The following is a 23,237-nucleotide window of genomic DNA, read 5'->3' on the forward strand; positions in this document are numbered from 1 at the left end:
TTGAATGTGGTGGAGGTGGGTGACAATAACCAGATTCTAGATATATTCTGAAGGGGGTATCAATGGTATTTTCTGACAGATTGGATGTGGAGCGTGAGAGAAATAGAGGAACCCAGGAAGACAGCAAAGCCTTAACATGAACAAGCAGTAAGACGGATCTGTCATTTACCAAGATGTGGAAAACTAGAGGAGCAGGTTTGAGGGAGAGAATCAGTACCAAATATATTTTTGTAATCATGGTGAGATGCCTGCCTCTTACACATACAACTGGAAATGTTGAAAGTCAGGTGAATAGGGAAGCCTAGAGTTCAGGAAAAGGACTACGCTGGAGATACAAATTTGGGATGGTCAGCATATTGATGAGACTAGATGAAAGCTTTAAGAGGAGGAGGCACAAAGACTTGGTGATATTTAGGCATCAGGGACCTGAGGGAAAACCACCAAATGAGATGAAGAAGGAAGAGAAGTAAGACAATGTGACAGCCTAGAGGCCAAGTGAATAAAGTGTTTTCAGAGCAGGAGGTAGTTAATTATCTCAAATGCTTCTGACTGACTGAGAATTGTTTTAACAATATGGGGGTCATTGGTGATCTTGGTAAAAGGAAACAGAATGGGTCCAAACACTGAATTGGACCGGTTCAAGAGGGAGTTAGAGGAGAACTATTACAAAGTGAATATTGACAACTCTCTCAAGGGAGTTGCTATTACAGTAAACAGAAAAGCGGAGTGGTAAATGAGGGGAGTGGGGGTCAGGAGATGGTTGTATTTTAAAGTAGGCGAAATAACATCATGGTTGTACGCAGAGTGACCATAATCCAGCAGAGGGGGAGACGGGGGATGATCCAGCAGAGAGGGGATGATCCTGCAGAGGGAGGAGGATATGCTAGCCACGACCTGGAGTCAGGGCAGGATGGGATCTGGTGCACCAGTGGAGGGTTGGCCTTGGATAAGAGCAAACGGTTCAAGCAGAGTAAGAGGAATGAAGACAGAACACATGGGCACAAATGCAAGCAGAAGTTCTCTTCTAGTTGCTAAGTGAACTAAGAAGCAAAGTCTTTAGCTGAGGCTGAGAATGGAAGAGGACTTGTTGAGGGAAGAGGACAGAGTGGGAGGGCAGAAGTCATGAATGAATTGACCAAGGAAATGTAGCCGATGACCTGGCAGCTGGAAGGCCCTTTTCAGATTAGTGATGGGGAAATTAAAGTTAAACCAGTCAGCTTGGCTGAGGGTTTTTCTTCAACTACATTAAAGTACACAAGCATAAACTAGAATGGTGGAAAGTTGGGTTTCACCAGCTTTTCCAGATGAATCCTACAAAATCAGAGAGGAGAGAGGAAATTAAGAGTACACTCAAGAGACTGGTGATGAGTTATATGAAGGAATTTAAATTGGGAGAAGGGAAATGAGGACATGAGAGGAGTGGTGAATAGTATAAAGGGAGTAGGGTTAATGGATTTTATGTCCTAGTGGGATTGAAGGACTATTGGAGTCAGGATAACAGAGGCTGAGTTAGAAAGAGAGGTCCTGATTGGACAGCAGGATGCTTAAAGATGAGACAAGGATGGATTGCAGTCACTGGTAATGACAAGGTTTAGGGCAGCAGTTCTCAAACATGTTGGTCTCGGGATGGCTTTACAACATTCTTAAAAATTAGCCCTGGCCGGATTTTCTCAGTGATTACAGTGTTGGCCCTCAGACTGAAGGGTCGTGGCTTCAATTCTGGGTCAAGGGCATATACGTTGGTTGAAGTTTGATCCCCGGCCCTGGTCAGGGCACATGTGGGTGGCAACCCATCAACGGATCTCTCTCATGTTGGTATTTTCTCTTTCTTTCTCATTCTCTCTCTCTCCCCATCCCCCTCCTCTCCCCGCCCCCTCCATTCTCTCTGAAAATCAATGGAAAAAATATCCTAGGGTGAGGATTAAAAAAAAAATTAGTATGGACTCCAAAAAGTTTTTGGTTTATATGCATTAATATTTCCCATATTGAAATTAAAACAGAAAATGTTAAAACCCAAGAATATTCAAGTACACATTCCACTAGCTGCCAGGGTGGAGGCGTTCATCACACCTGATGTATTCCTTAGGAAATTACACTGTGCAATGACAAGTAAATTAAAGTTCGAAAGGCAAATAATGTCTTAATATCATTACTGTTATTATAAAAATAGTTTTTGACCTAACAGAACCTTTAAAAGTGTCTTAGGAATCCCCAGAGGCCACCAGACCTCACTTTGAGAACTGCTAGTCTGAGTGCAGCCACGAGAGTGAGCAGCTGAGGTACAGTGATGAATGTAACAATTAAGTGGGGAGGGCAGAGGACTGAGACACCAAGAAACTGAGGGGACAATTTATGTGTACATTGAAATCATCAAGAATTATGAAAGAAGTAGTATGGGAACAAGTGGCAGTGAGCCAGGAGTTAAAATGGTCATAGACTGAAGTGATTGCAACAAGGAGGAGCAGTGGTTTGTGTAGTCTGAGGGCACAAGATTTGGAGTTAGAGATTTTTAGAAAGGAGAAGAGTCCAAAAGTAGCAAAAAAAGACAAAAAGGACCTTCCACCCCTCCTCCAGGGGTATGTGAGAGAAAACTGCCACCACCTGAGAGGGCACGGAGGAAGCAATGCCCTAGGGTGAGTAAAGTTTCAATTAGACTCTTAGAGCAAAGGGAAGGGGAAGTTAATGGAGGAGGCTGAGGATATACAGGATTTGGCTGATGATAAACAGTGAGTGCCAGAGAATGCAATTGAATAAAGGACAGCTGTGTTACAAATTACCCCCAAACCTAGCTGCCTCTTAAAAACCATTTAATTATGCTCATAGATTCTGTGGGTCAGGAATTCGGACAGGACACAGTAAGAATGGCTTGTATCCATCTAATCCAGGGGTGGGCAAACTTTTTGACTTGAGGGCCACAATGGGTTCTTAAACTGGACCGGAGGGCCGGAACAAAAGCGTGGATGTAGTGTTTGTGTGAACTAATATAAATTCAAAGTAAATATCATTACATAAAAGGGTACAGTCTTTTTTTTTTTTAAGTTTTATTCATTTCAAAGGGGCCGTATCCGGCCCGTGGGCCGTAGTTTGCCCACGGCTGAAATCCATGATATCTGGGACCTCACCTGTGAAAACTCAAAAGCTGAGGGGACTCAACAACTGAGGGCTGAAATCATCTAAAGGCTCATGTACTCACATGTCTGGTGTCTGGGCTGGGAAGACTGAAGACCACGATTGCCAAGCAGAGCACCTACACTCAGCCTCTCCCTGGCTTTCCCCACAGCATGGTGGCCTCAGGGTATCAGAAGTAGTAGAGCCACCTAGTGGCTCAAGACTCCAAACACAACTGTTCCAGTAACAAGGGAGCTAGCTGCTGCATGTCTTGTGGATCCCAGAGGCACAGAGGTAACACAGCATCACTTCCAGCATACCCAGTTGGTTAAAGCACCCACAAGTCTGTCCAGATTCAAATGGAGGGGACACAGACACTCAAAGAGAAAACTTTCAAAACTATTTGGAAGCCTTAATTTTAAAACCAGCATGTCATCTTTTGCCCAAAAGGAGCAGTTTCCAGACACTGAAAGATGAAATTTATAGGAAAATTATATAAACCACTGATTAATCCTCTGTTCCTGTCTGGTATGGACTGTAGGTTATGTCCCTCCAAAATTCAGTCATCAAAGCCTTTACCCCAAGGGTGGCTGTATCTGGAGATGAGGCCTCCAAAGAAGTAGTTAAGGATAAGTGAGGTCTTAAGGGTGGGGCCCTGAACCCACAGGATTAGTGCCCTGATAAGAAGAGACAGTAGAGAGCTTTCTCCATCCCCCCACCTCATGCACACTCCGGGGAAAGGCCATGTGCACCCACACAGTGAAAAGGCAGCCACTGACAATCCAAAAAGAGAGCTTTCAACAGAGACTGACCATGCTGACACCTCAACCAAAGACCTCTAGCCTCCAGGACTGTGAAAGATAAATTTCTGTTGTTTAAACACCCCCCCCCCCACCTCCCGCAATATTTTGTTATGGAAGCCTGAGCTGACAAATACCCTGCCCTCCCTCCTTTGTCAGCACAATCAGTAGAGGCTCAGAGGGTAGGGTTTTCAGGAAGTGCAGTCATTGAACTCAGAGCCTAAATCAAACTTGGTAATTTTATATGATTGTTGGTGAAAAACCAGGGCTACCCTTCAATGGTAGGGCTCTCATATACCATGGTATATATCAGCATTCCAGATCACTAACAAAGCCAAATGAGGCACCTTCTCAGCAGATGGAGCACTACAGGTGTCTGATTCTAGCCTGGCAAATTTTCATTCTAACTAATATTATAGGGGGTGGGGCGGGGGAGGTGTGACATATTAACAAAGAAACTAAATTTATATTGCCTTGTTCAAGGTTTTCATTTAATGAAAATGTGCTCTGCACTTACTAGAAAATTATACATTTAAAAAGAAACACTTGAATTCATCTGAAAAATCTAATTTTAAATGCCACTCTCTTTTAGTCAACAATCTTAACACTTCTGAAGAGGGCAATGCAGACATCCTGTGTCTACTTAAGCATGACTCCATGAGGATATTAGTACATTTCTCTCAGTCTTTCTCAATGGAATTTCTGTATATCAGTAACAGGAGCTATAAATACTCAACATTAAAAGATATCAAAGAAGAAAACTATTCACAGGTTATATATTAGAAAAATGAACAAATAAATATCTATTACATTATCAGCTGAATGTTTACCTATGTTATTGTCTACTCTTTGGTTGTTGTTCTTTAATGTACTAACAGGTGAAAACTTTATTCATTAACTTTTTCTCCAATGATAAACTCTAGTGCTTTATGCTGTCAAACTCTGTGTCAAATTTTCATACTGTTTGCTATAGTCAGCAACTGTGAAACTAAAACAAATAAACACTTCACCAGTAAAAATATTAATTTTGATATCAATTCATACACATCTTTAGTATATCTAGTGATCCAAATGCACTTATTCAAAATACAAAGTAAACCTTTAAACACATCAATCTCTAACACGTAATGCACACTGCAGTTACATGACCAATCCTAAGAAATATGTCAATTCTCATGTCCTGATGAAATATAAAGAGCAGATTCATCATGAGCTATTAAGTGAGAAAGGTTTGTATACCAGGCAGACCAGTAGAAGGTATTGGCTGAAATTACTTGCCAGCTTCAATCTAGGTCATCCCTGAGCTGTTTGACAGTTTCTCTATTTCTTTCTTCCCTGATGTTCAGATCTTAAGGAGGGGTGCCCACCTAATGATGGGAACAGGACTCTTCCCCCTTATCATTCCTTTACCCTCCTGACTCCTGTCCCTTCCAGTCTGAAGTTTTTAAGTCATATAAGCCACTTTGGACATCTGGTACAACAGAGAAAGGGAAGGGGGGATATAGGAAGGGGGACAGAAGATGACATGTAAGTGTCCAATATCCTACAAGAATTCAAGCTCCTTGACAAGTGCAAACGGATAGAAAAACTGACATCTGTGTAGCTTTTACAACATTAGTGAACATTGTGACCAATAGCCCTCATCACCTAGCATGGCGGTCCCCCTCCCCACAGGCAGCACTCACCATGGCACTGGAGCAAAGCAGGGGTCATGTCTGCAGAAGGTACCGCCAGACACAACGGCTAGGTCCAGGAAGTCCAAACCAGCTGCCAAGGTGACAAGACCAAATGGGAACAGGCTCATTTCACTGGAACCAGGGCACTACGCCCAGTCACAATGTGTGCCAAGTGCAGAGCAATGGACTCAGTGAGGGTCACACAATGAATAAAATGCCCTTCACCCAGTGCCATGAGAATAAGAAGCTTTTCCCTTCACCCGAATGCCATCTTGCGAATGAGGGAAGGGGAAATCCTTGAGAAATAAGAGAAACAACCACAGAGTTTTTAAACCTTGGAGTAATGTGCTCATTTTTCCCCTTTTTTTATTGAATTGATTGAGGTGACATTAGTTAATAAAATTATATAGGTTTCAGGTGTACAATGCTATAATACATCACCTGTATACTATATTGCGTTTCACCACCCCAAGTCAAGATTCCTTCCATCTCCATTTATCCCCCCATACATTCTTCTACCTCCTCCCAACCCCTTTTCCTTCTGGTAATCACTATACTGTTGTCTGTGCCTATGAGGTTTTTGTTTTTTGTTTTTGTTTTTAATCTCACTTGAGGATACGTGTTTTTTTTTCCTTGATTTTAGAGAGAAAGGAAAGAAGAGAGAAAACATGGATGTAAGAGAGAAGCAGCTATCAGTTGCTTCCCATATGTACCCTGATGGAGGACTGAACCCGCTACCCAGGTATGTGCCCCGACCTCAAATCAAACCTGCAACCTTTTTGGTGTACAAGACAATGTTCCAATCAACTGACCCACCCGGGGTGTTTTGGGGGTTTTATATTTTGTTTTGTCTTTGCTTAATCTCTTCGTCCTTTTCACCCAGGCCCTCTGACAGCAGTCAGTCTGTTTGTTCTCTGTCTATGAATCAGTTTCTATTTTGTTAGTTTACTTTGTTCATTAGATTCCACATATGAGTGAAATCATATGGTAGTTGTCTTTCTCTGACCACTTATTTCACTTAGCATAATACTCTCCAGGTCCATCATCAGATGTTTTCCATCTTCCGTGGGAATGGGATCTTGAAGGTAAGGTGAAAGCAGCTACAGAAAATAAATTATATGCATCTTAAAAGTACATTTTTATACACACACACACACATCCTTCTGAACTCTTCTCACCAACCCCAGCTACATAATCGTATTCCAATCCGGTACTATTCAAAGTGTGATCTGTGGACAATACTGGGCAGAAAACTGTTTATTACCTGTCCATGGTTACATGAGTACTAAAAATGAAGGTAGGTGATTAGAAATCCCTGTAGCAATAAGACACTGCCCCAATATCTAAGTCTGTGATGTATGAGCTCAACTCACTGAAAAGGACATGGACAAGTACACGTATGACCAGAGTCAGGTGGGAGTTGCACATGGTACACTCACTATGCTACAGAACTACATACCAGACTGAGAATTTAAAAAAAATAAAAAGACTCCACCACAAATAGTTCAAGAAGTATGAACGCAGCTCAGTATGCTACCTAATACTGCCACCAATTGCAGCACCATACTGGGTTTTGTATTTAGGATCACAATGGTGCAAAACAGACCAATGAGAATGGAGGACTTCATATGTAAATGTATGCACATGCTCCGGAAAGACCAAGTGTTAAAACCAAGGTTCTATAGGCATTCAACTAGAAAAAAAAAAGACAATATTCCTTTCCATTGCGGTGAGTACCATATTCACACTGCAAGAGAGAATTTAATTTCAGGAAAATAATATTAAGTCACAAGAAATTGATGTTAATTTGAAAGTTACTGGGTTTTTTGGTAGTTTTGTTTGTATTTCATTTGCAAAATCTGTTTTGGTTTTGTGTTTGGATGAAAGCTATGACCATCATGAGTTTATATCTGGTTTTATGTTAGTACATATTTAAATCGCATAATAAAATTAAAACAGTGGAGATGTCCCTTGAAAAGATGCCACCCATGATTTCGGTTTGATAAGTAAAGAAGTCTGGACTGGAGAGAAGCAGGAAGTGAATGACAGGAGTAAAGGCAAGGCCCACTCAGCATCTGAGCTGGACTTTTCCAGGCAGAGCCAAAAAGGAGGCTGCCTTGAGGAACTGTGAAGCTATGTATTATAATTTGCATCGTTTGCGTTATTTTATTATAAATAGAGGCCTGAGGGGAGAACATAATATATTTGAACTTCATTTTGGAAGACTAAGAATTAGAATTTTTTAATGAAAAATTCCAGCTTATGAAACAGAAGTTATGCAAATAACACCTCCATCCAGAAACCACCAGCTCATAGACAAGTGTACTTTAAGAATCTCGGTCTTTCAACAACTTCCTCCCTTTGTAACATAACCATGTAACAATAATAGCTTTCACCAGTCACATAACCCCAGGAGGCTGGTATATCAAGAATCATCTTTACTTCACAGATGAGAAGAGGGGAGTTCAGAGAAGCAGGCTGTGCCCAGACCCGATAATCAGGAACATGGCTAAGAGAGAATTTTAATCCTGGTTCTCTAATCTTGAGTCCAGTATAAAAAGTATTTAAAACTTTATTAATATTGTGTTTTTTAATCTACCCACTTCTATTACTAGGGAAGACATTTCTATAAAATAATTACTACTTTTCTCTTTTTCTGTTTAAAAAAAAAATCACTTAAAATTCCAAATTAGTTTTAGGAGATAAATGCACAGAATAATAATTATTTTTCCTTTAGGATTAGATAGTATATGAATTTTACATAATTAAAATTAACTAGTGTCCATTAACCTATCATGATGACCGAGCTTGGTACTCAATCACTTTGATGGTACTCTATTTTTACATTATTCTGACAAATTATGTGTACATTTTCCCCTTACAAAGATTTGGAGAGGAGAGGAAAAAGAAAGGCAATATGGCCCGGCCAGGGTTGCTCAGTGGTTGAGGGTCGACCCAGGAACCAAGAGGTTACAGTTTGATTCCCAGTCAGAACACATGCCCAGGTTGCAGGCTGGATCCCCAGTAGTGGGTGTGCAGGAGGCAGTTGATCAATAATGATTCTCATTGATGTTTCTATCGCTCTATCCCTCTCCCATCCTCTCTGTCTAAAAATCAATAAAAACATATTCTAAAAAAAGAAAGGCAATATGTGGTGAAAATATTACTAGGCACTGAGCCTCATGACACCACTCTGACTCTAATCACTACCCATACCAGAGACCTACACCCTCCATATTTCCTAGGTTCACCTGCACACCAAGTCCTCCTCCTGAGTATCTCTTCATGGCCTGAAACAGGGCAGAAGCTTTTTACCTGGTCCCAACTCCACCGCCAGTCGCTCCCTTTTCCAATCTTTCCCCCTTGCTGCCAAGGTGACCTTTCTAAGATGCAAATATGACCCCTTCACTTCTCCCTTGGAAGTCTTTCCTTTAACTCCTCATCACCTGCTGGATACAACTGAACTCTTCAATCTGGCATTCAGAGTCCTTCCAAAGCTGGCTCTCTGGTCTCACCTTCTCCCGCCCCGTTTCTCCACATCCTTGGGAAAAGCATACTCATATTCAACAGTCAATATGCTTGTGCTTATTCTATATTTCAGCCCCTAAGAAATGAGTAGTAGCTCCTGGAATATTTTACTCCAAAGTGCTTTGGGACATGCCATGACCTTTGCCCAAAACATCAGTTCTCACATCTCCTCCCAACTAAACTCCTCCCCAATTAGTGGCCAGTTTACTTATGTATGAAATGTGGCCTCTGACACATTTCTCTCTACAGTGGAGTTTCTTCTTCTTCATGAGAGAGTTGGACTAGAATATATCAAAAACCTTGGTCTTATAAAGTTGTGTAGCTTTTTATTAAACACTGACCTTTTTTTTTTTTACTAGTTTATGAAGTCTTTAAATAATAAAAATGTATCATTTCATCATCACCTTGAGGTGTTGGTTTTACAGATCTACATCAAGATATAAAATTAATGGCAGTTGTTATTACTGAGCCCTGAACTATATGCAAGGTAGTGTCATAAATTCCCCCACATTTGTTAATTTCATTTAATCCTCCCATGAGGTAGATATTACTTGTCCTCATCATAAAGAGGAGAATGCAATGGCTTTGAGTAGTAAAAAGACTATAGAGCTAGGAAGTGCTGAAGTGGATTTAAACACACAGCTGTTCAACTTCAAATATCTTGTGGTCCACCTCCCTGCTGGATGGGGCTAAGGAATCTATCTAGGATAGGAGCCATGTCTTCCCATTCTATTCAACACCTGACCTGGTGCTTAAAGTTTGATCACTGTTGAAATGAAAGGCAGTAAGAAAGTCAACCAGGTGAGTTTTAATTGGTAGATATTTTTGAAGAACATCAACTTTCCTATAAAACTGACAGCACCCTTTGGCCACTGACATGCCTACCCATGTAGTTCCCTTGAATGAGGAGATTTGTATTGATATACTTTCATATTTAGGAAACCTTTAAATTTAAGAAGAAATACACTTTAATAAGAGATAGAACAAGACATGCATAACCAGGTTTTGCTTTAGCGTTTCAATTGCATTCTGTTAGATGTGTTACTTTGTATTACTATTACTTTTGTATATTGTATTACTAAATTACTATTATATTTTAACTGAAAATAAATCAATCAAATTCTAAGTGCCTTCTACCATTAGCCATTACCAGCATTTAACGTAACAGTTTTAAAACTCATGATATTCAATCTTTAATATCCAGTACCAATCACAGTGATACTTCTTTTTCTCCACGAAAGAACCAAGCAGGCTGCCATAGAAGAAAGCAACTTCTGAAGTCCCTTTGTTCGGCCACTGGTCCTCCTGATAGTCAGGCTGAGATTTCAGATGGATGGCTTTAATTAAATGAAATGTTGGCAAAAGAGCAAATGCACAATGGCTATTAACAATATAGTACTTTCCCAGTTCATTGCAGTGAGGAAGAATACTTAATTCTTGTTAATTCTTACCTTCCTGACAAATGGGAAAACCATGTGATTATGTCAAGTCTTTGGTGGAAAAACCACTCTCTTAAATGAGTTTCTTTAAGTTTGGTCAAATAATTCTACTTAAAAAATATGTTGGTGTTCCAATGCTTATGGTTAGAGCTAGTAAAAGTCAGTTTGCTAAATGCCCAAAATAATATACTGTGGAAACTTCTTCCAGATAGATATGTAACTAAAAAACTCTTCTAATGAAAGATTTGGTGGCAGTTTATTAAAATTCTGTTTTTGTAAAAACAAAAACAAAAAACAACACATCTATATATATAAGGAGCCAGGGGCCGTCACATCTGAAACAACTGAACTGATGACCACAGGCTGAGTGGGGCTTCCAGGCTGGCAGGGTAGTGAGGGACAGCCAAACAACTGAGCAGCAGGCTATGTGGGGTTACCAGGCCGGCAGGGGGTTTAGTGAGGGACGACCAAATGACTGAACAGCAGGCTGTGTGGGGCAACCAGCCACCGGGGGGGGGGGGGGGGGGGGGTCAGTGAGGGGCGACCAGGCCGGCGGAGGGGGGGGGCAGTTGGGGGCAACCAGGCTGGCAGGGGGGGCAGTTGGGGACGACCAGGCTGGCAGGGAGGGCAGTAAGGGGCAACTAGGCTGGCCAGGGGGTCAGTTGGGAGCGACCAGGTTGGCGGGGGGGGGGGGGGCAGGTGGGAGTGACCAGGCCAGCAGGGGAGGATGTTAGGGGTGATCAGGTCAGCAGGCAGAGGCGGTTAGGGGTGATCAGGCTGTAGGGGGGCCAGTTAGGAGCGATCAGGCAGGCAGGCAGGTGAGCAGTTAGGAGCCAGCGGTCCTGGATTGTGAGAGGGATGTCCACCGAGGGGTTCCGGATTGGAGAGGGTGCAGGCTGGGCTGAGGGGGCCCCCAACCCCACCTCCACTCCCCCGTGCACGAATTTTGTGCACCAGGCCTCTAGTATGATGTTATAATGTTGATATAATCGGAAAACTTTATCTCAGGAACTGTAACTTTTTAAAATTATCTCTTTAGAAACTGTGCCCTCTGCTTTGTAACTTTAGAAAACCTTTTTCCCTTTTCTGATTATCTGTTTCTTCATATATCTGAGTAAATAATAGTAATACCTACCTTACAGGTATGCAGTAAGGCTGTACCAAATAATGCATGTGAAATGTGGATCACAGTGCCCAACGTACAGCAGACGCTCCATGCATTTTGATTTTCTTCTCCCTTCCCCACAGCACTCTGAGATCAAAACTCAAATTTCAAATTGGACTTTTTGTTAAGCAGGTTGTGGTGGCAGAGTCACCAGATCTCCTTGTGATATGGAAAATGAAACAGACCAAAGCTATAAAGAAGGCACACTACTTAAGCCCCCTGTGCTTTCTCATAGATATTTTGTAAAAGCTAAATCTTTATATTTTAAGAGATGCAAATGCTCTCATCTGACAAAACAGAAGCAAAACCCAAGACAAAATAATGTCTACAGAAGTCCAAAGGGAAGTTTTCAAGTTCACCTGTAAACCTCCAAAACCTGTGAGAACAGAAAGGCCAGGGGGAGAGTACCTATACAAAATGCATAACTGTTTCCCCTGGTGAGTGTGTGTGTGTGTGTGTGTGTGTGTGTGTGTGTGTGTGTGTGCGCGCGCGCGCGCACGCACGCATACAAGGCAAAAGAAAGGCATCATTAATTACTGAGGCATCTATTCCTTTATAGTGAGATTTTCCTTAACAACTATATTCCTATTATACATGATCAGCTAATAAGAAGATTAAAACAACTAATAAATTACTTAATTTAATTTGATTGGAAGGGGTGTTAAATAGAACAGTTTGCAGGATCATTTCACTTCTCCTGAAACATTTACCCAAAAGTGTATTAGGTGGTTTCTAAGTGGATTGGGTTCATCAGCTCAGGCAGAAAACTGGGGGAGGACAGAGAAATGTGTCCTGAATTTTAATAATACGTCACTGTACATAAGTGAATCATAACATGCCATTTTGGAAGTGACTGCATTTACTGCAACAACCCATCTGCTACAGTTTCCTTGCTCAGCACTGGATGCAGTAGCAATAATTCACTCAATATCTTGACAGAACTCTTCAAGATGAATCCAAGTTATCAATGGTGTACAGGTATGGCATGAATCTTTATAGACTGGCTAACCTCTCTTTGTATGTGACAATACCAAAAAAGCAGGTTCCCTGAATCTTTTGAGTTGAGATCAGCATTTTTTTTTAAAGACTAATACTGAGAAATACTTGTCCAAATATGTGGTCCTTAAAGAAGCTAGCAGCCTGTATCAATTTGCATTAAGTGTCAGAAAGAAATTTAGCTCAATAAAATCTACATGAAGAAATGTTATGCTAGAGTAGTCTCCATAATGGGTTTTAGAATATTTAAATGTAAATTGAGTGTAGAGAATGTGGAAAGAGCAATGGTTATATCAGTATAACCAACCTTAGAATTTAATGGTAACATATTAGAAATTGACTTTTTAGTCAATGTTATTCCTGGAAAATAATTTTTTAGAAAGTATTTGTTTCCTCTATATTCATTATTCTCCTGACCAACCTGATAATTTACTCTTTCTGTTTATATTTAACAAGAACTTAAATCAACACTATTTGAATCAATTAAATTTGTAAATACAATCTGATTTCAAATGCAAATAGAAAACATTGCTCATTACTTCACAGTAAAATTCAAAAGTATAAGCCAATCTCAAGCAGTGTCCTCTGACATATGCATTAATTTAAATACATCTTTATATATGTATACACACACACTTCAAACACAAAGTAGGGGATTTTAAAAGAAACTAAACACAAATATTTGTGCATTACCAATGAAGCAGGACCTCAAAAAGAAATACTACAAACAAACAAAACCAATACCAATTAGAAAAGTATCACATAATATAAGCAAAAAGTAAGAAACTTTTAAAGTGAAAAAGCCACAAAGTTAACCAAGGTTCCCTGTTTTTTTCCTATGGATGAAAATAAGACAGAACACCCAATTTCTGACTCAGATTTTTACATTCAGGAGGAAATTCAGACTTATCTTCACCAAACAGATTAGCTGATCACCTTTCAAAGTTACCGTATATTTCTAAAAGACATACATTTTGTCACAATCCAAAAAATCTACCCATTTCAGCGTTCTGATTCAATTTTTTGCCAGTACTGCGGTATTTTCTCTAGCAAATGGATACATTTAATTGATAGGAGAGACGGTCCATGCTTCACAGAACGCTTGCATGCCGTGCTTTCACCTGGTTATAAATTACTGGTACCACTATTTGCAACTCTTACAGATATGATTAACTAAATGAAAAAACATTCCTAAGGGGTGCCTCCTGAGTAGGTGAACGCAAAGTCGCTGGCCAGAAAATGTGCTGGAAATGTACACACATGTCTGTTAAAGAAGTGGTTAAAAGGGGATGAATTCCCTGAGTCATTAAACAGGATATAAGCCAGACAGGTTGTGCCACCTAGAGAAAAACTGGAAATCGTGCATCGGCTGTTCAGTAGTAACATCATTTCAAAAGCCTGAAACTTTTGGCGTGCTCAATAACCAAGCCACCCTCCACACCAACCCATCAGCTGCTGGAGTAAGCTTTCCTGACAACTCTGCCTTCTCCATACACCAACCGGCCTCCTGCTTCCTCACCCACTCACCCTGGCAGCACCATTTACCCTCAACACAGTCTGGGGCCACAGCCCATGCAACCCCAGCATCCTGAAACCCATCCAAGTCTAAAGCATTTTCCTCGAAGCCAGGGCAGGCCGGGGTGGGAGGGGCAGGGGAACCATCCTGGTGGACCTTGCCAGCCAGGGTCCCTGGGGATGCTAGCAGGGACAAGGCACACCCCTCCCCGGCCCCTTGGGGCCTGCGTAGGAAATTCTGGTGCACTCATATCCAGGTTACCGAGCTGAACTCCCTGGCCAACCTCGGCACAAACCAAGCACCCTAACGTGACCTCAACAAAACCAAGCCTTTAAGGTGCAAAAGGCCTTGAACTTTCCTCTCCGAGAGTCACTTAAAAGCAACGTGCCCAGCACCCTTGTCAGGCTGAAGCACAAAAGGTCGACAAGTCACCAGGCACGGAGAGCCGCTTTTACAAAGAAAATAGACAGTAACTGTGAAAAGCCCGCAGTCCTGCGGTATTAACTTGACAGCCAGGACTGCGCGGGGGCATCGCTCATCTCTGAGGCATCACTCCCAGCCCCAGACCGTCGGCCTTGGGAACAGCCTCCCTCCTCCTCCCTACCCCTCCGGAGCCCAGCCCGGAGGCAGCGCCCACCTCCCGCCCCCGCGCTCTTCCTCCACCCCCACCTTCTCCTCCTCCTCCCTGGATCTCCAGCAACTTTGGGTTGGGGAGCACCATCGAAGCTCAGCCACCGGCGGGGACCGCGCGAAGGCGGCCGCGGGAGGGGGGGAAAGTTTGGAAAGTCGCTTAAAGCACTGCAGGCCATCCCTATCCTCTCCCCCAGCACCCACTCCGCACCCTGCCGCTCCGGGCTCCACGTGCGAGCGGGCCCTGCAGAAGCTGGAGTTCCCCTTCGGGCCTCTCCAGAAAAATCTTTCCCTAAATCAAAAAGTTGGCTGCTGCAGCGCCCTCTCTTTTTCCCCTTCCCTCTCACCTTGACCCCCCTCCCACCCCGCCCCCCAAAAAAGAAAGAAATCGCTCAGAGTTCGCTCGCCGCCGCCTGGCTTCGCCCGCGGCACCAGTGGGCGCGGCGCCCCTCCCCCGCCGGCCGGTGGACAGGTCGGGAGGGGACTGGGGAGAGGGAGGCACGGGCGGCCCGAGCCCGGACCCCCGTCCCCGCCCCCCGCGCCGTCGCCTCACTCACCTCGCTCCTGCTCTTCCGCCTGCAAGCAGATGGGGATGTTCTTCTTCCAGCCCGGCATGGTGCCTGCTCCCTGCGCTGGCTCTGGGGCTCGCTCTGCCTCGCTCGCCGGCTCCCTCTCCGCGGCTGCCGCGCCTCCCGCCTGCCCTCCGGGGCGGCCGCTGCGCTCCGGCTCTTCAGCGGGGCTGGGGCGCCGCGGCGGCTCCCGGGCGCATCGAGGCGGCGCCACGCGCCCCGCGCTCGCCTCAAACTCGCCGGCGGCTCCAGGTGGCGGCGGCCGGACCGGGCGGGCCGGGCTGGAGGGGCTGCAGCTGCGGCTGCCGCGGTGAGCACGCGAGGCCGGGCCGGGCCGGGGGCGGGGGGCGCGTGCAGGCCGGGCGCCGGGACTGCGGAGCCCCCGGGAGGTGGGCGCCGGGGGGAGGAGTGGGCTCCGGCCGCCGCCTCTCTCCCCTCCTCCTCCTCTTCTTCCCCTTCCTTGTCTCCCCGCCGCCAGCAGGTGGGACTCGGAGCCGCGGCCGCCGCACAAAGCTCCGCGGGCGGCGGGACTGAGGCTGCGGGCTCCCCGGCGCTCGCGGCGGAGCCTCTCCCGAGAGGCGCGCGGAGCGGAGCGGAGCGGGCACGGAGGGGGCGCGCGCTCACACCCTCCGCGCCCCGGGCGGCCTGCGAAGCGCGCCCGGCCGCAGGTACCGAGCCTGGCACCCCGCCGCGGGTGCGGAGCCCACGCCGCTCCCCTACGGCCGCCTGGCGTCCCTCCCCAGACCCAAACTGGCGGCTCCGCCGGCCGAGGCGACGACCTCAAAGAAGTAGGGGGCAGTGTCCTTCCTCTGGTCCCTCCTCCTCGCCGCGCTCCCCCCGCCCCGCTGTCACCCCCTCCCCCAAGTCCAGACTTGGCAGCTATGGATTCTCTAACTTCGCCCTTCGACTAAGGGAAAAAGCAACTTTCGGGATGACCAGCCATGGTTCCCGGAATACTTGTTCTGGGGGGTGGGAAGGGCGTTCATAGACGAACCTCTTTTGTTTTAAAATGAAGCAGAGGAGACCTTGGCGGAGTGACTATTTAATTGCGTCTTCAAGTAGAAGAAGGGTTTTATGGTCTGGTTTTATGATGAATTGCTTCCCCTTGTCATGAGCTCTTAGAAATATCGGTAGAAGACTGAATCAGGGGGGAGGGGGAGGACAGCCTAACAGTAGAGCCTGGAAGACTCTGCCCAGATATGGGGGCCCTTGTTTGTGGTTTCAAAAGACTAATGCTAGGTGGGGCTCCTGACAGTCTTACAAATGGCACCTGGTCCGTCCTGCAGAGTGATGAAGTCCATCTTCCCCAAGGCGGGGGTCCTGGCTCCATCACACCTGTGCCTTCACCTCCCAAGAACCGGATGTGGACTGAAGAATTTCGAGCCCAGAGGCGACAGCTACTGATTTGTGAGTTGTTGGGGACCAACCACTGCACTGTCATGATTCTCTCTGACCTGCAGTTTATTTTGGCCTCTGACGGAACTGCAGTTTGCTCTCCCAAACTGAGGGCATCGGCTCTCTTCTCTTGGAAACATAATCATACAACCAGAGAATTTAATAACTCCAAAGGACAGCAAAGTAGGATTTTTTTCTCTCTCTCTCTGCCACTGCAGAAGCAGTCTTATCCGGCTGATGTTGGCTCCTGCTACTGCCCCTTGGCTGGGTGGCTGTCTGTCATGACAGAAATGCCCAGGTGCCAACGACAAGTGACTGTCTCTCCTAAGCAATGGAAAGGCTCAGGCCCAGGAGCTTGAAAGGTAAGAGATTCGAAGGGCAGAATCAAACCATTTCAGGCCGTTATCCTTAGAAATCTGGTCTGAGCTGCTCAAATCTTCTTTCCAGATTCTTTGAGAAGCAAAACTCAGAAAAATCAATATGAACGCCACTCCTGTCACTTTTCAGTGGTCCACCCTCAGTCCTGAAATAGTCTTAGCCTCATCTTGTTTCAAGATCTAGTCCCACTATCCTTCATTGGAGAAAGGCTTTTGTCATGGATTCCCCCGAAGGACAGAGCAAACCCAGCCATACCCAGGGCAGCTGGTGTATGTATGCAGACAAAGACCTAGGTTTTTAACATGGGTCATGCTTGTTTTTGTTTTGATAGTGTCTTATATAGCATTTGTATGTGTGTGTGGTGGTTCTAACAAGCATCATTCTAGAAAACCTACACACTATAATATGGATTGAACTATACTCGTATAGGTACATTCAGTGGTGTGCTTGTCCTGCCAAGATTGAGTCCTGACAGATTACAGTGGATAGGGAGTTCCAGTGCACATCAGTTAAAATAATAGTGTTTTAGCTCAGATAGACAAAATTCCTACTAATGTATTAGATTCGGGGTTAAAAGCCTGGAATCTAAGACAATTACAATTTCGTAGTGGAAGATCAAGTTAACACATCCTTTTATGTGTTAGGGTCAGATATTATTTTACAGATTATACAACTGAGACTGGTAAAGAAACTCTTAAGAATAGATTTCTATCTTCCCCAACCTCAAAGTACTTATTGTCTGAACACTTGTTAACAATATCCAACCTTGTATCATCTTTGTATGTACATGTAAGTCACCAGTTAGCCTCTAAGCTCTCTCGGGGAAGGAGGGGGGGGGGGGGGGACTATGGCTTACCTCTTTGCATCCCCAGAGCCAGGGACAGTAAGCATTCAGTCAATGATGGTTGATGATAGTAGGATTAAACCTCATGTAGGCTACCTGGGCTATGCCTAGAACATCACCTCGGGGAAATAGGCCCTTATGAATCCTTTTCACAATACTATGTCGCTTGATAATATCAAACCAGACATAAAAGAGATAACTTAATCATTGAAAACTTCATCTGATATATTTGTTTATTGTTGAAGTCATCTCATATCCAAAGCATCACATATACAAATTTATTCCAAGGAAATTGTAATACTGTTGGAACTTTCATGAGGAAGATATCTACCAACCAGTAGGATATAAGATATACTACTTTTCTCCTTTACTAAATTTGAAATTCAGTGTCCTTTAAAGACTTTAACTGCAATTACAACCGCAATGTCTGTTTCTAAACATTAGCTCACTTATATGAAGAACTGGTGCTCCTTTTTTTAAACACAAATTCTTCTAAGTTATTTGTACAATTTGAATGGCTTTATAGTCTGGGTTTACAGAATTCAAAGTTTAATTAAAATTAATTGTGCAGTGTACACAGTTGATTGCTCAGGCCGTAGGACATAATCCTGGGTGTGCCCTTGCTTGATTTCCTTTTCTATTTAAAACTTTAAAGTAATGAGAAGAGACTTGTTCTCTTCCTACTCGTGCCTTTCTCACCTGGTAGAAAAGGAAAAAAACTCTAAAAGCTTTAATATTGCTATTAGATCACCTTTTCAAACTTACATGGATGCACTCAGCCCATTAAAGAATTGAAAATGTATGTGATAGAAAGAGCAGCCTCCCTTTCAATTCCTTTGTACTCTGACAACTGAGCTTCCAGTCTTCTGTTCACAGGGCTTTCATTCTAACAGAGTGTGATGACTTCCTGAGACTGAATTTCATGCGTTTGAGGAGTCCCCCAGGAGATATAAAACCCCAGCTGTTATTTTGGATTGGCTCCAGGGCCTAAAAACATCCACGATATTTTTTTTAATCATGCATTGACTTTTCCAAATACACACACTGCATACTAAGCAGCCACCTGAAAGTTTTAGAACTGCTACCAAACATGCACTTCTTTTTTGTGGCATGCAGCGAATTTGAAAACTCTTTTAACACCTGATATGCACTCCTAGTGGGTACCCAGGATTCTTTTAGATGTTGTTAACTCACTTTTGCAGCAAAACCCTCTTTGAACATTTAAAATGAAAGAAGCTTCCTTGGGTAGTTTGTCTTCCTGGGGGGAAAAAAAACAAAGAGAGCAGAAAGCAAACAGAATGAATGACAGTGGTCTTAACTTTAAAATTTTCAGTTAGGAGAATGTAACTGGGGAAGGGAAACGTGGAAGGAGAAGAGATCTAACAAGAATCATTCAAGTAAGGAATGTGTGAAAGCAAAATGAAAGTTCATCTAAGAAAAACAGTAGAGTGTATTTTGAAATAGTAGTACAGGGCACAGTGGTTGGAGTCAGAGAGGCAATGGTGGTTAATTTATTTTTTTTAATATTTTTATTGATTTTTTACAGAGAGGAAGGGAGAGAGGTAGAGAGAAACATCGATGAGAGAGAAACACTGATCAGCTGCCTCCTGCACACCTCTTACTGGGGATGTGCCCGCAACCAAGGTACATGCCCTTGACCAGAATTGAACCTGGGACCCTTCAGTCCGCAGGCCAATGCTCCATTGAGTCAAACCGGTTAGGGCAGTGGTGGTTAATTTAATGTGTCAACTTGGTTACAAAAGAAGTTATGCAGAGCACTCTTTCAGGATTCAATGGCTGGGTTTCAAAAAATACAAAAACTCCCTAAAATTGTACGCAAATTTCTGAATGTACATCTATTATCCCCCCGCCCTCTCCCCACACACACACACACACACACACATGCACACATGCACACACGCACATACACACTTTTGGACATAAGAGAGTCTATAGTTCTCATCAAGTTCTCAAAGAAATGCGTAATCCAAAAGGAGAATCAAGGTCCCTGAATGAGAATGAGAAGATTCCATAACATATAATTAACGTTGGTTTTGCCTAAGAAAAGAAAATGTTAATCCAAAAAAGGATTTACCTTTCTAAATTATCATTAAGATTACTGACGCTCAAACTCTCCCTTTACATTCAGACTTTTCAAAAAGTCATCTATTCTGCTGATACCCAAGTTTTCAACAGTGATTCATTCTTAAACTAACTGCAGTTTCTCTCTGCAAAAGGCATTATCATCATTTCGGGCCCCTGGGGCGAAAATTGGAGGAACATTTGACTCACTCCCAAATCCCAGATTGGTTACCAAGTTCTTTCAAATCTACTTTGGAAATAATTCTGGTGCCTCTCTCCTTCTTTTCCATGAATATTGCCTTGATCATGCCTTTATTATCTTTCACCTGGACAATAACAATAGCCTCCTCTAGGTTCACTTCCTCAGCCTATCCTTAATCCAAAACCATATGGCTGCCAACCTTGTTGTTGATTCTGTTTAGTAAAATGACAAGTTATCTTTCTGCTCTCTCAAGTCTTCCAACAACTCCTCATACCTATTTCAATTTGTCTTTAGCCACAACTGCTTCCCACATACGCCCACCTCTCCCTCCCTCGTTTTTTCCCTCAAAATGCCTCAATACCCCCACCCCCCCCCCGAAAACCTCTCTACTATTTATTACTTTGCTCATTAGAACTAAGCCCAACTGACAAGGCTCTGGTCATTAGACCTATGAACCAGGAGGTCACAGTTCGATTCCCGGTCAGGGCATATGTCCAGGTTGTGGGCTCAATCCCCAGTGGGGGACATGAAGGAGGCAGCCCGTCAATGATTCTTATCATTGATGTTTCTCTCTCTCCTTCTCCCTTCCTCTCTGAAAACAATAAAAATATATTTTTTAAATGAAACATAACGAACTAGGTCGAGTGCCGGAGGCTAAGAAAAGATCCCTTACAACTACTATATGCTGGAGTCAGAATTTGAGCCCAGGGGTTTGGGGCTCTTGAGTTCATCTTTCCACCCCCCATTAAACTATATCCACTTTCATTTCTACCCATTTTCATCTCTAACCAAAATGATATTGTTCATATTCTACCTCTTCTTTAGATCTTAATTTCTCTGAATTTCCCTCCTATACTACCTCCTATACTACCATATCTTCATATTTTCAATATTTTATTACAGCTTATATGTAAGTCTGATCTATACCCTAAGTTTTTATAGGGAAGTATGCATTAAGTCAGTTCTGAAGTGAAATAGTCTAGGTTCAAATTCATTTGCATGATCCTGGGCAATTACTTGCTTTTCCCTGCCTTTGCTTCCTCATCTATAAAATAGAGATAATAATAAAGTCAGTCTCATGTCATTGTTGGATAGGTTCAATGAGTTAATGTGTGTCAAGCATTTAGACCAGTGCCTGGCACACGGATAGAATCCAGTAAGTTTCTCATATTAATATTATTATCATAAAGCCAGAAATGTTCCCTAGGCTTCTTGGCATTGCCACAGGCATCCAGCATTGCACATTATAGTGTGTGCCCAATGGGTGCTTGCTGAAAAGATGAATATTAAGAGAGTTGTAATTTCCTAAATAAATCTCCAGTGATCATGAAGACCTGGCCCATAAACATACTAGTGATGGGAATTTTGCCTATTTCAATAAGGCTTGACAATATTTCAAAAAGAAACCTTTTAAGTCAGAATGAAGAGCAATGATTTTTTTAAAAAAAATTATTGTTATTGTGAACAAGAGCACAAATGACTAATGGAATGGATGACTAGACATAAATAAGTATCTCATCAGGAATATTAAATGGATGGTTTCTATGTTCATGACAAAAACTTCTAATAATGAATTCAGGTTTAGTCCCTTGAGTATCTAAAAAATTAGAGCAATGAAGTGATTAAGAAAACTGACCTGAGAGGGAAAATTAAGGTAGCTAGCTACATCTAGTATAGATTGGCTAAGTAATGACTAAGAGCTTTCTTAGTTGAAATTCATAGGATCAGTAAGAGAAGTAAATACCAAAAAGGGAAAGGAATTATTTATCATGCTGGCAGGTGATAAATGAAAATAAATGAAAGGAAAGGGTAGGTTGGTCAAGAGGCAAGATTTAAGTTGTACATACTATTGGTAATAGTGGAAAACACTTGTTAGGAAACAGTGTGCCCACACATTCTACTGGTTAGGGTACAGACTAGTACAGTCATTTTGGAAAGCAATTTGGCAATATGTAGGAAATGCAAACTGCATATCATTTTACATAGTTATGCTATTTTTATAAGTGTCTCAAGGAAATTGTCAAAGATGTGAACAAAGATTTATGCTCAAAGATATTTATCACATCTTTATTTATAATGGCAAAAGATTGGGTGTGGAGAGAGCAGAGCGCCTGAAGAATGGCTTCTCTGTGTACAACACATCCAACAGCAACTTGGGCTTCCTCCTCACGGGTGGCAGAATACTATGGCCTTCCTGTGACATTACGCCCTATACATGAAAAAAAACAAATATATATATATATATAGATAGATATATATATATATGCACACACATATATATATATGTATATGTATATAGGCAAAAGAATTGGGAAGGTCCTAAATGTCTAACAATGGGGAATTGTTTATAAAAATTATATTGACTGTTGTAAAACCCTTAAGTGATAGTAAATTCTCATGATATAAAGTTCAGCAAAAATGAGGGTTACATATGTACTATATATCACAGGTTCTAAGATGCATAGTTTTTCATATTTTTACATATCTAAAATCATAAAATTTCTTATAGCTTGCCTGTGCCTGTGCAGAAAAACACATATATCAAAAAAGTAAATCACAGAGTGAATCCTAAGAGTTGAAGTTCAAGATGAAAAAATTTTAGGAATACTTAACCAGTTAATTTCACTTACTTTTTACTTACGGAAGCTCAAGATGTTTGATTAAACTATGTCTAAATGATTTCTTTCCACAAGTATAAAATAATAATTCTATGTAGTTAAGTGTTGTGTCATAGCATGGTCAGTTTTCCCCCTTGATTCTTAATAGTACATAAAATAATAGTAGATGTTAATATAGATTACCTACTTAGCTAATGAAAAGCAACATGTATATATAGTAAGAATCCAATTGTTTTTTAGTGGGGAAGAGATACATGTTCTCTCTGGGTATTAGCATTATCTTGAATTTTT

General features: G+C 42.7%; 1 protein-coding gene and 1 non-coding gene across 5 annotated transcripts in view; one reads left to right on the top strand and one right to left on the bottom strand.

Moving 5' to 3' along the window:
* The window catches only part of GRIP1 (glutamate receptor interacting protein 1), a 681,581-nt gene extending 665,393 nt beyond the window's left edge, over nucleotides 1–16,188 (bottom strand). For 2 of the 4 annotated variants that reach the window (XM_059683530.1, XM_059683528.1), the window contains exon 1: nucleotides 15,416–16,187. In XM_059683530.1, the coding sequence (XP_059539513.1) occupies nucleotides 15,416–15,473 (58 nt within the window). In that variant the 5' untranslated portion in view covers nucleotides 15,474–16,187. Of the gene's footprint in view, nucleotides 1–15,415 lie in introns of all 4 variants that reach the window. The other 2 variants (XM_059683529.1, XM_059683527.1) reach the window with 1 other exon arrangement.
* A 6,228-nt stretch (nucleotides 16,189–22,416) lies between these two features.
* LOC132229059 (small nucleolar RNA SNORA11) lies at nucleotides 22,417–22,545 on the top strand. Its single transcript, XR_009451626.1, has one exon. It is a non-coding gene; the product is annotated as a small nucleolar RNA SNORA11 (small nucleolar RNA).
* The last annotated feature ends 692 nt before the right edge of the window (nucleotides 22,546–23,237 follow it).

The sequence above is a fragment of the Myotis daubentonii genome, chromosome 2, assembly GCF_963259705.1.
Source record: "Myotis daubentonii chromosome 2, mMyoDau2.1, whole genome shotgun sequence".
Classification (NCBI taxonomy): domain Eukaryota; kingdom Metazoa; phylum Chordata; class Mammalia; order Chiroptera; family Vespertilionidae; genus Myotis; species Myotis daubentonii.